At 40.1% G+C, this 17,617-nt stretch overlaps 2 protein-coding genes across 2 annotated transcripts in view; one reads left to right on the top strand and one right to left on the bottom strand.

Annotated features, from left to right (window-relative positions):
- ccdc125 (coiled-coil domain containing 125) overlaps nt 1-16,286 on the bottom strand; it is a 42,818-nt gene extending 26,532 nt beyond the window's left edge. Inside the window, exons 1-4 of the mRNA XM_080434390.1 lie at nt 16,108-16,286; nt 13,740-14,073; nt 9,400-9,458; nt 8,746-8,832 (exon numbers count right to left, since the gene is read on the bottom strand). Coding sequence (XP_080290516.1) covers nt 8,746-8,832; nt 9,400-9,458; nt 13,740-14,073 — 480 coding nt within the window. The 5' untranslated portion in view covers nt 16,108-16,286. The remainder of the gene's footprint in view (nt 1-8,745; nt 8,833-9,399; nt 9,459-13,739; nt 14,074-16,107) is intronic.
- LOC308089392 (major facilitator superfamily domain-containing protein 6-A-like) overlaps nt 1-17,617 on the top strand; it is a 278,032-nt gene that overhangs the window by 180,465 nt on the left and 79,950 nt on the right. The window lies entirely within an intron of this gene.

Raw genomic sequence — 17,617 nt, 5'->3', positions numbered from 1 at the left:
GCGACCAGATCCGTCTGGTACCTATTAAATATGAATCCTGTGAACTACTTTGAATTGAATTAAACACATACGGGCACATGCGCAGGAAGAGTTGATTCTGCATAGTGCTTCACTCCACCAATCCTTCTCCCCCAGCTCAATCCCAAGTTCCCTCTCCCATGTATACCTCAACCCAAAAAGTGAGGACGTTTCAAAAGAGATAAGACCACTATAAATTGAGTCTGAAGGGGCCATTACAGTCTCTAAAATGATTTTTTTTCCAGGTATAGGCTATGTTTTCATTGTCCTGTAAGACACATGTTTTCAACAACTTCAAGCATTGGTGGTTCAGTGGTAGAATTCTCGCCTGCCACGCGGGAGGCCCGGGTTCGATTCCCGGCCAATGCAAGGCATCCTTTTAACCATTGTTTCACTGCATGTAAAAGATGTATTGATTTTAGTAAGGCATTGTTCCCACTTTAGACCAGCTAGAAGCATAAACCATAGTTAACTGTTAATAAGTGTATAATAAAGCCTTAATTAGCCTTAATTAAGCCTTAACAAAACATTGAGTTAAACTGTTAATCAGTGCATAGTTTACTGCTTGTAAATGCATAATAAACTGTTTACAGCTTAATAAAGGTTGCACAATGACATAATATGTAAGTTAGTAAGACCGAATGCTGTTATTAGCTGTAATGCTAATATAAACAATTATAAGCAACTCGTATAGCTTGTATTCATGTTCTTAAGCAGTCTATAAACTAAACGTTCTCATAAGTGTGTATTTTACATGTCTTATAAAATAATCTAACAATAAACATGTTTACAATGCTATAATAAAAATGTGTACAGTCTTATCAATGCAATAATGTTAATAAGCATCTTTCTATCTCACAATGTCTCTGAATTCCCCATTAACTATTCACCTGAACAGTTATAATCATCACAGAGACCTCTATATTATGTGAGATTTTCTTTTTCACAGTTTAATCAGGGGAGAGCGCGAACGCAGTCCCCCACTACCAGAAATTATGCAATCGAGATTCCCACATTTGAGGAATTCGCAGGGGTCAGCAAAGCACGGAGTGCAATGGCTAAGCCTCGCCCTGGGTGAACCACCTTCTTGATCATGGTGTCTCCCTTGCCAGGTAAGTATGAGTTGTACATGCCAGACATGGAGGAAGTCACTCACACACATAGCAGTCACACTGAGGCTTACTGCAACACATATACTCACCCACACAACATACCACTATGTTAACTTACATACATTACTCTGACATAGTTATGCTAGTTTAGATGAAATGTGCTACATTTGACTATAATATATATATTTTTTGGAATTAGAATCCTGTACCCATGATGCATTGGGGTATTAGCATAAGCAGAAGAAGCCATTGTGTGAGTCAGGATTGGTGTTCACTATCAACAGAATCAGCTTACAGCCCCTCCCCTTCCTGCCTGCTGCCGCTCTAGTCTAGAAGACACTCTGCATAACAAAGAGCTACAGACTGTGTGGAATGTGTAGCGTGTGGAATAGACTGAATGATATGGACTTAATGCTTTTGGATACACTGTGGGACTTAAATGTTTGTTTTGATTAGTACAGGTTTCCTACTTAGAATGACTGATATCAAGTGGTATCAGGACAACAGCATAGCTCTGTAATGACTGTGTAATTACCTAGTGGTCTTTTTTCTTTTTTTTACTCTAAGAAATTAAATTCAATGTATTCCTGGGGTATAAATGGAAGCTATGTGAACATGAAAGTGTGTAAATACAAATTCATACACATAATTTCCCTCTTATCATCCTATGTTAATGACTAACTCACCACTAAAGGGCCAGTTTTTGACCTGCAGGCCAACTAACATGGTATTAAAAAACTAAGGAAACAACTGTGTGTCAATAATTTGTAAGTCATCCTTGAAGTAGGGGCTGTGTTGATCTTTACTTTGTTATATTGTTATATCAATATAGCGTTGCTGTCAGTGAGCAGAAACTCCTTGATAAGATAGCACATATCTGGTGCACTTTCCTTCAATGTGAAGTGGCGGACAGGCGGGTACTCAAACCAGAAAAGCTCACCCAGCCCGACCCAGAAAACACGGACGGAATTTCTAAATAGATAATATAGACAGTGGGTTTTTTTTTCAAGTCGATTGGAGCAGGTAGCCAGCCAGTGTTGATTTCGTCGACTAAAACTATGACGAAAAATGTTCGTCGACTACCTTTTTTCACTGCCAAAAACTATATAAAAACTAAGCTATGATGACTAAAACTAAGACTAAATATATTGACAATTTCGTCAACAAATTTAGACTAAAATGTTAGAGAGAGACTAGTGGAGAAGAGATCCAGTTAAACTAAGACAAGTCATTTTATGCTTGGTTGCGCTAGGGTGTGCATGCTGAAAATAGCCGATCTACAAGCTCACAACACGTCAACCAAATGTAAAATCAGCCATTACGACACCATCAAGGCACCGCCAAAATACATTATAGTCGACTAAATCAACTGTAGATTTAGTCGGCTATAATCTTATGATATTTTGTCGACTGAAACTAGACAAAAAGTAAAACATTTCAGATGACTACAATATGACTAAAACTAAATGGAATTTTATTCAAAAGACTAAAACTAAAACTAAATAAAAATGTGCTGTCAAAATCAACACTATAGCCAGCACAGCCAAAATGTTTACCACTGTGTGAGAGAGCACAGGTCAGAGCTAGCTTGATGTTGTCAAAAGCAATACATGAAGTATGACTCATTCTAGGCAAGAACTTTCAGAACTCTTAGGGAAATACTAAAAATAGTGTCCGATCTACAAGTTGTGAGCTTGTAGATGTGCTATTTATCAGTGAATGTTCCCCACAGCATTTTATATGCTCTGCCGATAAAATGCAGCTAGCAGAGGATGGTTTCGATCCATCGACCTCTGGGTTATGGGCCCAGCACGCTTCCGCTGTGCCACTCTGCTGTTAGACACGCCAGACGGGACTCGAATGCACAATCCCTGGTTTAGGAGGCCAGTGCCTTATCCATTAGGCCACTGGGGCAACTCCGGCAAAGCATATAGGAGGGGGTATTGGAACATAGGAGGGGTCATTGGACTTGCAAAATAATAGATTCCCTATTTTGCGCCCAAGTCGCACTACCCACTATTTGGGGATTTAGCCTTGCGCAAGGGGCATTGCAGTGGCCGAGTTGCTATTTTGCGCCACCAGCCTTGTCCCTAAAATACCTGTGCTACCCGTTACATTCATGTTAGGTCATGACTCAGCTATAACCATTGCCAATGCAGCTACGCCCAATTATGGAGTGTGTTGTCCAACCTCAATGTGGCATAGAGCGTCGCAGTTCCCGCCCACTTCCTGTTTTTTTTGGTGCCGGAAGAAAAAACTCAATGCATTTTTCCATTGACATTTCCAAAAATATTTATATCTATTAATTTAAGCCTCGAATCAAGCCATCATGACATGACATGAATCATGACCATAAACGTTTGATTCTGTGATTTTTTTTGTGTTGAAAACGGCAAAACAAAGGGTATTTATTAAATATAGTATATCATATAATTAAATATAAAATAAAAAAAAATCACAGAATCAAACGTTTATGGTCATGATTCATGTCATGTCGTGATGGCTTGATTCGAGGCTTAAATTAATAGATATAAATATTTTTGGAAATGTCAATGGAAAAATGCATTGAGTTTTTTCTTCCGGCACCAAAAAAAACAGGAAGTGGGCGGGAACTGCGACGCTCTATTAGGCGCAAACAAATCACTCAGCTCCATACATGTAGCCTGGTAAACCCTCCCTCCGGAAATCTCAATTCCATTTCATTTCAGGAGTGAGTCTGGCATGATCCGCCTTTCTGCAATATTGGCTCTGTATGCCAAACGGCCGGGCCTATCAGCGTCGTCGCTCATTGTTCTGTGATTGACAGCTTACGTTGGCCAATCAGGTGGCGAGTTCGAGTGAGCCCAAAACACGAACGGCAGCCATCTTTTTCTTGTGCGGCCAATTCTCCGCTATTTTTTTACTTCAAAAAGCTCTCTAACTTCTATTTTGAGGCACGGAATTTACTTATAAGATATCGTTTGGATAGAATTTAGTTGTTTAACTTCATATATGTGGTCAATTAATCATGACAAAGCCTATTTAAAAATAAAAATTTAGAGAACGGGTAGGGGCGGGCAGTGACACCATTTTATCCGAATAAGGCAACCCATTTTGGGTATGGCTGTCTCAAAAGTCCCGTCGCGTCACATTAAGACTGGTGAACTGCTGATTGGCTGAAGGGGAAAAATTATCATTGGCTGAAGGGGTTGTCAGTCAACGGTATTACTCCCGCCCAACTCCAGCACAGCCAATATTGCAGACAGGCGGATCAGGCCAGACTCACTCCTGAAATGAAATGGAATTGAGATTTCCGGAGGGAGGGTTTACCAGGCTACCATACATGGGCACTTAAGGGGGCATGCCCATATATGTATATATATACTGATGACATCAGGGATCTCCATATATGGGCATGAAGGGGACAAGGACTGACACATACAGAGATCTCCATATATGGTATATCAATCGGATCGGCGGTGCAACGTCAATCCTAACGTCACATCACGCTAGGATTTTAAACTGCCGGTTACAGAGTCCGGAATGACGCTGTAACATGGTCTGTAAGCATTGGTGGTTCAGTGGTAGAATTCTCGCCTGCCACGCGGGAGGCCCGGGTTCGATTCCCGGCCAATGCATGATATCCTTTTAACCAACATTTCACTGCATGTAAAGGATGTATTGATCTTAGTAAGGAACTGTTCCCACATTAGACCAGCTAGAAGCAAAAAGCATAGTTAACTTTTAATAAGTGCATAATAAATGATTTATTAGCCTTAACAAGGCATTGTTCCCACTTTACACCAGCTAGATGCTAAAATCTTAGTTAAACTGTTAATCAGTGCATAGTTTACTGCTTGTAAATGCATAATATGTCAATAAAGCGTCAAAACAGCTTAATAAAAGTTAAACAATTACACTATATGTAAGTTAGAGAGACTGAATGCTATTTGTAATGCAATTATAAGCAACTCATAAGGCTTTTATTAATATTGTTATGCAGTCTATAAACTTAAGTTTCTGATAAGTGCCTATACATGTCTTATAATCTTAAAATGTACATATTAACAATGCTATAATTAACACTTGTACAGTCTTATCAATGCAATAACGTTAATAAGCATCTTATAAGGACTTATTAACTAATGAATGCTCATTACAACAAACTTAGTATAACTCTCAGAAACAGTGATTTCCTTCTCACTATGTCCCTGAATTCACCATTACCGTTACAATTTATCATCTTGTATCTGGTACCATTGTAATCCAAATTCAAGCAAGGGATAATCAATGGGGATCTGGACATTATTGAAGAAGAAACCCTGACAGGGTGATTAGACCCCGACGCAAAGTGGTGATTGACTTGTGAGTTATAATCGTCACAGAGACCTCAATATATTATGTGGGATTTTCTTTTTCACAGTTTAATCAGGGGAGAGCGCGAACGCAGTCCCCCACTACCAGAAATTATGCAATCGAGATTCCCACATTTGAGGAATTCGCAGGGGTCAGCAAAGCACGGAGTGCAATGGCTAAGCCTCGCCCTGGGTGAACCACCTTCTTGATCATGGTGTCTCCCTTGCCAGGTAAGTATGAGTTGTACATGCCAGACATGGAGGAGGTCACTCACACACATAGCAGTCACACTGAGGCTTACTGCAACACATATACTCACCCACACAACATACCACTATGTTAACTTACATACATTACTCTGACATAGTTGATGCTAGTTTAGATGAAATGTGCAACATTTGACTATAATATATATATTTTTTGGAATTAGAATCCTGTACCCATGATGCATTGGGGTATTAGCATAAGCAGAAGAAGCCGTTGTGTGAGTCAGGATTGGTGTTCACTATCAACAGAATCAGCTTACAGCCCCTCCCCTTCCTGCCTGCTGTCCTTCTAGAAGACACTCCGCATAACAAAGAACTACAGACACTGTGGAATGTGTAGCGTGCCTGTTTTTCATGTGAGGCTTTCCGTTCCCCGCGCGCCCCCTCCCCCTCTCTGTCCTTGCCTCCCAGACCGCTCCCCCGACGCATGTCATTGACTAGCTGTCACAACACAAAACACGGCGCTGCTGGTTTGCAAAAAAAAAAACACACACGAAGGACACAACGACACAACGCTGAATTCACGATTGAATCATAGAATAGGATAGATAGATATTGCAATTTAAAAACAATATGCAAAAAACACTAATTCCAACCTCTCTACTATAGAACACAAAGATATGTACCTCAGGGTGAATCAAATTAAAATAATCACTTTGATTTGAGTAGAAGTAAGCTGTGTTCCCAATCATGTTTATTTATTATTATTAGATAGTATTAGTTCTAATGTTTCTCACCAAATGTTATTAATGGTGATTTGTGTATTTTAATGCTTAAAATCTTCCTGAATTGACTGTCCCCCCTTCTGTTTCTCACCAAATGTTATTAATGGATTATGCTTCACTATAGAGGAAATTGATACATTTTAATAATTCTGGAAATATGCTTTATAACTATATTAAAATTCTAACTCAGTGTTCACAATGCTGTGCTACCATATTCTTCATTACATGAGGAGTAATTGCCATCTTTAGCATAACATGTACCGAAATGGCAACAAATAGTAGGAATGACCCAGATGAGAATCAAGCATTCACAATCAAGAATCTTGATTGATTGACACGGGCCACGTGTGGGAGGGGTCTGGGAGGCAAGGACGGAGAGGCGGGGGGAACGGAGAGCCTCACATGAAAAACAGGCAGGCATGATTACACGACACCACTGTCTGTCACTGGTGAGTTCGTTCAGACACCACAGTAGCCTACCTCTGCTTTTATTAATGTTCTTAAGTAGTCTATAAACTGAAGTTTCTCATAAGTGTATATACATGTCTTATAATCTAACAATAAACATGTTTACATTGCTATAATTAACACTTGTATTGTCTTATCAATGCAATAATGTTAATAAGCGTTGTATAAGGACTTATAAGTGCATTAATAACTAATGAATTCTTATTGTTAGCTTAAGTTGTTAGCCACTCTTGTACTGTTTTTCAGAAACAGTGATTTCCTTCTCACAATGTCTCTGAATTCACCATTAACTATTCATCTTGTATCTGGTACCATTGTAATCTACATTCAAGCAAGGGATAATCAATGGGGAACCCTGACAGGGTGATTAGGTCCTGACACAAAGTGGTGATTGTCTATCACGTGAGTTATAATTGTCATAGTGACGTCAATGCACTAAGTGGTATCTTATTTTATTTTTCACAGTATAATCAGGGGAGAGCGCGAACGCAGTCCCCCACTACCAGAAATTATGCAATCGAGATTCCCACATTTGAGGAATTCGCAGGGGTCAGCAAAGCACGGAGTGCAATGGCTAAGCCTCGCCCTGGGTGAACCACCTTCTTGATCATGGTGTCTCCCTTGCCAGGTAAGTATGAGTTGTACATGCCAGACATGGAGGAAGTCACTCACACACATAGCAGTCACACTGAGGCTTACTGCAACACATATACTCACCCACACAACATACCACTATGTTAACTTACATACATTACTCTGACATAGTTGATGCTAGTTTAGGTGAAATGTGCTACATTTGACTACAATGTATAGTTTTTTGGAATTAGAATCCTGTACCCATGATGCATTGGGGTATTAGCATAAGCAGAAGAAGCCGTTGTGTGAGTCAGGATTGGTGTTCACTATCAAAAGAATCAGCTACAGCCCCTCCCCTTCCTGCCTGCTGCCCCTCTAGTCTAGAAGACACTCTGCATAAAAAAGAGCTACAGACTGTGGAATGTGTAGCGTGTGGAATAAATGCTTTTGGCTACGCTATGGGACTCTTAAATGTTTTGATTAGTACAGGTTTCCTACTTAGAATGACTGGTTTTTCAAATTGCTTTGAAACTTTTGCACTTTGTGACACTTCCGTGTAGACATGCCCAAAATAATGCAGGGAAGCCAGGTTGAAAGTGGATACAAATCGGGACACATCAGCTGCAGAAAAGAGGCTTGCTGTACAGATGCAGAGTGTGTGTGGTGTTTTACTGCAGTGGTTCTCAACCTTTTCAGGCAGCGACCCCCCAAAATTTGAACTAGGGACCCCCTAAAATAATCATATTTGAACTGGGGACCAGTTTAATATTTGTTTTAATGTATTTAGTTTGACTCTGTTCCACAGATACATAGTGTGAAAAGCCATCTACAAGCTCACAACGGCTTGTACATAGGCAGCGTTGTGAGCTTGTAGATCGGATATTTTCACAATTTTTCCTCTCTTATATTATTTGACAATTTGGCCAATGTTTGACCAGTTTTTATAGTATAGTGTTGATTACTTTTGATGCAGTCATTTTTTAATTTTTTAATTTAATTTATTTTCTTTCTTTCTTTTTTGGTATTAAACAGGTACATTGTCACTTTACTAACATCTGGGGACCCCCCCAAAAAAACAAAAATCATGTGAGACCCCCCCTGGGGGTCCCGACCCACAGGTTGAGAACCACTGTTTTACAGTACAGTACAGATACAGAGTGTGTGTGGTGTTTTACTGTACAGATACAGAGTGTGTGTGGTGTTTTACTGTACAGATACAGTGTGTGTGTGTGTGTGTGTGGTCACCTGTCCCTGGAGTATTTTCAGGGCCTCGTATTTGCCCTCTAGGTAACGTCGCGTCACTTCCAGCTCACAGCGCAGAAACTCTGACTCCTACAGTGACACACACAGGTGACACACACAGTGAGGAGTGGACACAGGCCACAGTGAACAAGTCAAATATTTGCCAAGACAAAAAGATCATTAAACCACTTGACATCTTTGCCTCGGAGGTCAAACTAGGCCTCCAACGCAGGGTACGTGTGTACTGGCCAGTAGCCAAATGCTGTTTGAAATAATTTATTTCCTTTCTCTACAAGTAATTGCGATTAATTATTTAATTGAACAAATTATTAATACAAATACAATTTATAATCATTTTGTACTTTCGAGAATTTTCTGAAATAGCTGACCTACAAGCTCTCGCTTCTAAATGTTTTATTTTCTCGACTTGAAAAATGTTGACCAAAATGCCCAAAACAGGGACATCAGGTTGAAAGCAGTTAAAAGAGCGTGGACAACGATGTGGAAATACTGATGAAAATATGATATTGCTGTTCCATTTCATCCAGCTCTTTCCATACAGATGAATGGAAACATTCTAACGACTATGCAAAACTATTTGTGGTGGACAGGGCTGCTATTTGAAACCATTTCCAAGAATTATGGTGTTCCCCGTACCTCTGTCACTTCCTGGAGTCTTGTCCTCAGCTCGTCCTTTGAGAGGTCAGCCGTGGACTCTAGATGATGATGGAGGACACATATTGGCACTGGGCAATACTGGACAATATCAACAGTATATCGATATCGTGATGTGAGACCCTTTGGAAACAAGCCTTTTTGTGTCATGCGTTTTTAACCTTTTGCACTGCCTGTACTTTAAAAAAAAGGTCAATAAAGTATTCAATCAATAAATCAATCAATCAATCAAACAAACAAACAAATAATACAATATTATTGCCATAGTATCAATATCGAGGTATTTGGTCAACAAAATTGTCCATATTGTCCAACCCTTGCACATACAGTATACTGTATACTCTAATATTCCATATCTAACAATAATTAATCAAAATAGTAGTAATTTGATTTAGTTTAGTGAAGTCATAGTCTTTTGAATAACATTTCATTTAGTTTTAGTCATATTTTAGTCATCTGAAAAGTTTTAGTTTAGTTTTAGTCGACTACCGGTAAATCTACAGTTGATTTTGACGGCAAAAAATGTACTTTGGCAGGCCTTGATGGCGTCGTAATGGCTGATTTTACACCTGGTTGCATGCTGAAAATAGCCAGCATAATACAAAGACTTGTCTTTTAGTTCTACTGGATCTCTTCTCCACTAGTCCCTCCCTAACATTTTAGTCAACAAACATTTTTCGTCATAGTTTTAGCCGACAAAATGAACGTGTGTGAATGTGCGTGCGTGCCTGCGTGCGTGCGTGCGTGTGTATAACAGATGTTTGGTCTTTGTGTTCTGGTCTCACCTCTCCCACCAAAGTCAACAGTGTGAGTCAACAGAGGACACAGAACACACTGACCAGCAGTAATGCTGTGTTCACACTAGAAGCCACAAAAAACGACATAGTAGGATCAGCTGCGTATATATCCATAATGCAAACGAGTTACGCAAAGACCCGCCCTTGTAAACGCTTCGCCTGCCTCTGATTGGCCAGAGCTCGTTGCCTTGTCAACAACTGATTCAAAGATGGGGGAGCCCTGTGACGCCGCTGTCATCGCCCGACGTGTTACTTTTTAAAAACAAATTAAACTGATGTTTCAATTAAGTTACCTTTGATAATGCAAGGGATAGTGAGTATGAATAAGACTATAGGCCACATGAACACTTTGAGCATTTACATCAGATATTTGAAAATAACAGATCTACCAGCTCACAACTGCGCTTGTAGATCTGCTATTTTCAAGAGAAATCTTGAATAATAAATGTTTGAAACATTTTGAATACACAAAATATTTTCAGATCTGTGGCCAAATATATATTAATTTGAGGGAACCAAGCCCAAATAAGCAACTATACTTTAGAAACAAGCCCAAATAAGCAACTATACTTTAGAAACAAGCCCAAATAAGCACAAGTAAGACGCGCGAACGCGGGAAGCGAACGCAGCTAAAAAATTTTGTGTATTTATGGACTTGTAATCCGTGTAATTTCACCGTGATGGGGAGAGCGTAGAGAGAAAGTCACGTGACTGCCTCCGCCTCGTATTGAAGTTAATGGGGGGGGGGGGATATGGTTCTCCTATGCACGGAGTTTCGGAGTTCCTAGTCATCTATGCACGGAATTGCCGTTTGTCAATCTGTGCTATTTCACCGTGTTTGGGGGGCGATCGGGTTGGTTTCATAGAAAGCTCCACTCTGAGATCTGTCAGCAGCCAATGAGAGCGTGAGTCACATGGGGGCGCGGCTGCACACAGGCAGTGCACACAGACACACAGACTGCACACAGACACACAGACTGCACACAGACACACAACCCGAGCAAGGTTTCATAGTAAGCTCCACTTCGCGCGGAGGCGTGCCTCCTTCCGCTGCGTTCGCAATAAACCAATATATTATACTAAAAGGATAAAGATGAAGGGAAAATATCCCTTTTACAGTACAAAGTTTGAAGTGCAAAATGTATCGTCTCGGTAGGAGACGACCCGGTAGGGTCGAAACGTTGTCCTTTAGACCAATCAGAGGCAGGCAGGGCGTTTCAGAGACAGGCGGGGTGTTTCCAAGGGTGGGTCTTTGCGTAACTCGTTTGCATTATGGATATGAATACGCGGATCAGCTACACCAGCGGTTCTCAACCTGTGGGCCAGGCCCCACTGGTGGGTTGTGAGGATACTGCAAGTGGGCCCCCAAATTATTGGCAAAACATTAAGATTTGAATGATGATATAGCATTCATATAAAAATAAATATGTAAAAAACAAAATGTTGTGTTTTGTTTAAAACAAACAAAAAAGTGTTTTTATTGTGATACCGATGTTCCATTGGTCCACATCAAAATTGATCATAACATGCTCTGAAAATGCACCTCGACAACCTGTCTGCTGCTGGGTTAAAGGAGAATTCCGGACTAGCCTATTCCTTATCTTTATATGATGTTATTATTATATCCTAGGACGAGTGGTACAGTAGAACATTTTCATAACTCCATACCGAGTCCACCGCAGCTAAAAACCAGAGCGGACGGTCCATGCGCTAGATTTTTATTGCTCAATATTTTTTTGGGGGTGATATCTGACGTTCATAATGACAGAAAACTCTCCACAGTGTTTTTGTCCCAAATGTGCCGCCTTAGTGTTTACAAGCGGCTTGGATTAAATCACGGGTGAAATCTTGTCTTGCGAGACTTCCAGAGCACATACACTCAGTATGGACTCGGTATGGAGTTATGGACATTTTCTACTTTACCACTCGTCCTAGGATATAATAACATCATATAAAGGTAAGAAAAAGGCTAGTCCGGAATGCTTCTTTAAGTGGTCAGATTGGTGGGCCGTGACTGATTTTGAGATTTTCAAGTGGACCCTGAGCAAAGGTTTTCAAGTGGACCCTGAGCAAAGGTTTTCAAGTGGACCCTGAGCAAAGGTTTTCAAGGGGCCCTGAGCATAGACATATAAAGGTAGACACCTCCACCGGCTCTGAGGCATCTGTATCTCGGGCGCCATTTTAGAGGAGGCAAGTACCTGGGCTCATGGGTCAACTCATCCGAGCAAGATCTTAAAGTGAGGAAGGCACTTGCATGGAGGGCTCTGAACGGCATGACCAATGTATGGAACTCCAACCCCCCCGTCAAATCAAACTCAGCTTCTTCTATGCAACGGTAGAGTCTGTTCTCCTCTATGGCAGTGAATGCTGGACCCTGAAGCCAACCCTGCAGAAGTCTCTAGATGGGTGCTACACCAGAATGTTGCGTGCAGTACTTAACATCAGCAAGAGTACACAAGTTACCAACAAGATCCTGTATGAGGGAATGCCAAGGGTGAGCGAGAAAATAGCAGCCAGGAGAATGAGACTAGCAGGACACTGCCAAAGACATCAAGAACTGCCAGCCAGCAAATTGGTGGGTGGCAAACATAACATTTTTAATTAAATAAATGAAAAAAGTAATCAAAAAAACACGGCCCCCTCACGGATTAGGAGGGCAGGATGAGTCACCAGAACCAAGGACAGGTGTTTTTGATGAATCTAACATGTTAAAAATGGAGTTTGAAGTTACAATGGATTTGTATAAGAAGGTGGCGTGTCTGATAAAATGAATATCATATCATATATCTACATACTGAATCAAGCTTCTTAACTTTTTTATTATACTATATACTTTTTATTCAGCTATTTTCTAACAATTTTGAAAAATCTTTAAATAGTGTGAAGAATTTGGAAAAAACATTTGCATATCATTTTTTCATAAAACAATGTTTGAGGAGTACTAGGTAGGCTATAGCTCTGAATATAGCCTAGAGTGGACCGCGTCCCCTTAAGGCTATGGTACTGATGAGCCAATGCAGCCGCACCACAGGGTACATAACGTGTCGTCGGGAGTGAAAATAAGAAATACACTTTCGCTACTCACCAAAACAAAGACGGTTTTACGGTTCCCACTTAGTAGAGTTGAAAGCCAACTCTACTAAGTGGGAACACTCTAAGCCACCCCCCTCACGTCTAAAATACACTTTTTGGCCAAAATGTAAAATATTCCACTGGACGGAGAGACACTTCCTGGTTCAGAGATGTTTTTACGGAACATCGCCTCTAACGTTGCAGCGCAGAATAACATCCAATGATACGTTATCTCAAGGTGTAATGCGGTCCTCTGACCTGTGTGGTAGTAGAGTTGGCTTTCAACTCCATAAAACCGTCTTTGTTTTGGTGAGTAGCGAAAGTGTATTTCTTATTTTCACACGTTATGTACCCTGTGGGTCGGCTGCATTGGCTCATCGGTACCATAGCCTTAAGGGGACGCGGTCCACTCTAGGCTATGATTCAGAGCTAGGTAGGTAGGCTATATCTTACGTGTGCGTGTCAGTCTCCTCCAGGGGGCGCCGCCCATCCTCTCTCCCTCTGGCTGGAGTCTGTACAGTCCATTAGAGGAGGAGGAGAAGGTCAGAGGGGTCCGAGCCCCCCCCTCGCTCCCCTGCAGGCTCCCCCGCTTAAGGGGTCCCGTTGTGGGCGGAGTCGTCAGCTCCTCGCCGTGGGCGTGGCTCCTGCTCTGTGCGACGGCGGCGCTCACCGACGGCAGCGTCGGCTGGCTGACGGTTCCGTCGCCCAAGTCGCCTCCGGCCATGTCGTCCTCCGCCGCGGCCGCCTCCCCGCCAGCGGGCTGCCAGCCTTCCTTGTCCCCCTGCATCTGGAGGAAAAGAATAAACTCAACATGAATTCATCATGAATAGGCTCTATGCACAGCAGCCATATTGTGAGGACATTCACAGGTGTTACCAATGATACTAATGAAGGCTGATGATTCTGGTCAAACAGAGTCAGGGTGCTGATATTGTGCATGTTGGCTCACACTCTGCTACACCAGTGGGTGGGTCCAGGGACCCCTCATGGTTCCTTGAGGGGTTTCCAAATGGCCCCTTACGTATGTGTAACTCTGAGAGTGTACAAATGGAACCAAATGGTCCATTTGTTCACTCTCACTCAGAGTTATGGGGGTCGTGGAAATTGAAAATCTGCGAACCACTGTGCTACACTAAATGGAACAGAGCCTTCATCAGTATCATTGGTAACACCTGTGAAGGAAGTGTTAATATGGCTGCTGTGCATAGAGCCTATTAGGCTAATTGATTAAATAAAGAGAGAAATAAATAAACTTATTTGCAGAGGGAAGAAAAAACATAACCGATTGATTAATTCATTAAATAAAAAAAGAAAGGGAAGAAAAAATAAACTCAGATATAAATAAATACATAAATAATACACAAACACATAGGGAAGAAAAGTCAACGGTATTACATAATTAATTAATTAATTAAGGAGCCACTTAAACCCTATAATATCCTGACCTGTTATGTATGTGTTCTGTGTTCTGTCTCTTCTTTCTATCTATTCTTCTTCCCTTTACAGAAAACTACAAATTATGTATAATTCCATCCACCTGTTTAGTGTTTACACACCTCTAAACCTGTGATGAATAAAGCCATCCTGTTCTGTCCTGCTGATTCTGATATTCAGCTACAGCAAGAAACTAAATAGAAATAAATAAAATAAACTGTTTTACACAGTAACACTCGATTTGCCTCGGCTCTTCAGTGGTGGAAAGTAACTGAGTACATTTACTCAAATACAGTTATTCCAATGAAAACTTACTAGTAAATGCCTATGTTTTGTAATAATAATCTAAATCTATAAAGTAGCTAGTTACTTTGTAGATCTGGACTATTGTTACAAAACACACACTAACCCTATTCGGATATTTGAAAATAGCTGATCTACAAGCTCACAATGCATCGTGAGCTTGTAGATCTGCTATTTTAATATATTTTAAAAACTTGTGAAATGGGACATTATGCATAATGAGTACTTTTACTTTGGTACTATAAGTATATTCTGAAGCCAATAATTTTGTACTTTTTACTCAATTACATTCTGAATATCGGATTTTGACTTGTAACAGAGTGTTTCTACATCGCAGTACTGACACTTTTACTTAAGAAAAACATTTTGAGTACTTTTACCACCACTGCCAATTTATACTATTAGGCTACTCCGCGGTAACATCTGTCAACGACAAGCGACAGTGTGACAGCCTCATCGACTTTAAAGAAGTTTTAATACATTTAAAGCGTCAATACTTTAATTTAAGTAGGCTATATTCTAAATGTGACTAAACTGTATGGTTGGTTGTTATATTATGTATGTGACTGAAAGCTGCTCTGTAGTTTGTTCACTTCTTACCTTGTGGTAAATGCGTAGGACAGATGTTTCACCCTAATTGGTGACCTATCGAATTCCGTTACTCGACCAACAGTCGTAGTTGTATTATCAGAGCCATCAAGGCTCTGGGGTTTGAAAGAAGTCACTGCATGACTCACTCTGAGCAATGCGTTGTTGTCAATATTGTGGAAACAATACATAAGAGACAGATGATGGTGATGGGCCTGATGTAGCCTAAATTTCAAGTGGCACAAGTTTTCTTTTGTGCATTTCTGTAACAGTACTAAAATGTCACGCCAGGAAGATAACAATACAAGAAATAAAGCCTATAAAGCCTTTAATTCGTCATTTTGTGCCATCTGAATTTTCCAAATATCTGTAAGTGTTTAACCCTTATTTTAACTCTATGGTTTAACCTCAGACGAACAGAAAAGTCACCGTATTACTTAGGTCACTGATTCCGTTGTGACGTCAATGACAGCAGTATTGTATTAGTTTCGCTTACCTGCAAACTTGAGTGAGGAATCAAACCGCGTTGTCTGATTTGAACAGCAAAACAAATCCCCTTCTGAGGAAGAAATTAGATAACTTATGTGACAAATTGGAGATTCATTATTATACTGTATATTCGGCTAATGTATTAATTGTACGCATCAACTCTGATCAAACTAGTGGGAATAGGAACCCGCCTCCTCCCACTCAGTGCGATTCAGACTGTAGTACCTTAACATGCCACTAGGCATAGGTGGAAAGTAACTAAAACTCAAGTACTGTACTTAACTACAATGTTGAGTTACTTTTACTTTACTTGAGTATATATACTTCATACTTCTACTCCACTACATTGTAGAGCAACATTTTTACTACACAAATATAATTGAAAACTTTAGTTACAAGTGACTTTGTTTATTTAGATTATTAACAAACATGCATCAACTAATTAAGCCCCATTTGACACCTTGTCGATTTGAAAATAGCTGATCTACAAGCTCACAATAAATTGTGAGCTTGTAGATCGGCTATTTTTGAAGGATTCTGACAGTTTTTAAACCTTTGAAAAAAATACTTGTGAACTGCGTAATTCTACATAATGAGCATTAAACTATTGGTACTTCAAGTATATGTATTCTTCCAGCACTGCCACTATAGGAATCGGGCACAGTGACGCCCACTTTTGACGCCATCTTACATGACCAGTTTGATGCTCTGCTACATCACTCTGTAGTCCTATGCTTGTTGACAAACTTTGGTAAACTTTTACACCTAATACTACAAAAAGTATTGGAATAACACTTTACTTTTTGTACTTTATATATACCAAATAAAAGTCCAAATCAAATTATAAGTCAAATTCCTTCTCAGTTGGCATTGTTTAACCCTCCTTGAATATCTATTATTGTGATTTTGGGGCAACATTTCAGGCAATGTTGAGGCAATTATGTATGTGAGCAAAGTACAGCACCATATTCAATCACACTCACACATGATTGCTGTGTGTGTTTCATAGTTTCATGTTTCATAGTGTGGAGAATTGCAGGCCTCAATACAGAGAAGCATTACACAAATGGAATACTGTGATTAGGGGTATGTCTAAAGAAGTCTCATTTGCAATAAAACTGTACTAGATCTCTCCATACAACCACTGGTTATTGTTTAATAGCATCTTATGCATCTTATGCATCAACAGCTTATTTGACATAAATGTATGTTTTTTTTCTAAATGAGGGAAAGTAGAGGAGTCCTCACTACAAAAGTACAATTTCCGCCTAAACTAAAGGTATGTTTAAAGGACTATATTTCAGTATTTCTTTATGTAAATTACATTCTGACTCTTTGGTGATGTAGGGTAGACACCTGGTTCATACCTCAGCTAATTTGATGAAGATAAGAGTGAGCATTCTCAAGTTATAGCATTTTTGGTCACCTTTGCCCTATTCGGATTTGCCTTTTTTAGAGATTGGGGTAGTTCTAAAGAATAGCCCAAAAAACTAATTTTGCCCCAAAATAAAATTTCA

This window comes from Gymnoscopelus braueri, assembly GCF_963280865.1.
Source record: "Gymnoscopelus braueri genome assembly, chromosome: 7".
NCBI classification, from domain to species: Eukaryota; Metazoa; Chordata; class Actinopteri; order Myctophiformes; family Myctophidae; genus Gymnoscopelus; species Gymnoscopelus braueri.
This window is presented reverse-complemented; position numbering and strand designations above follow the sequence as displayed.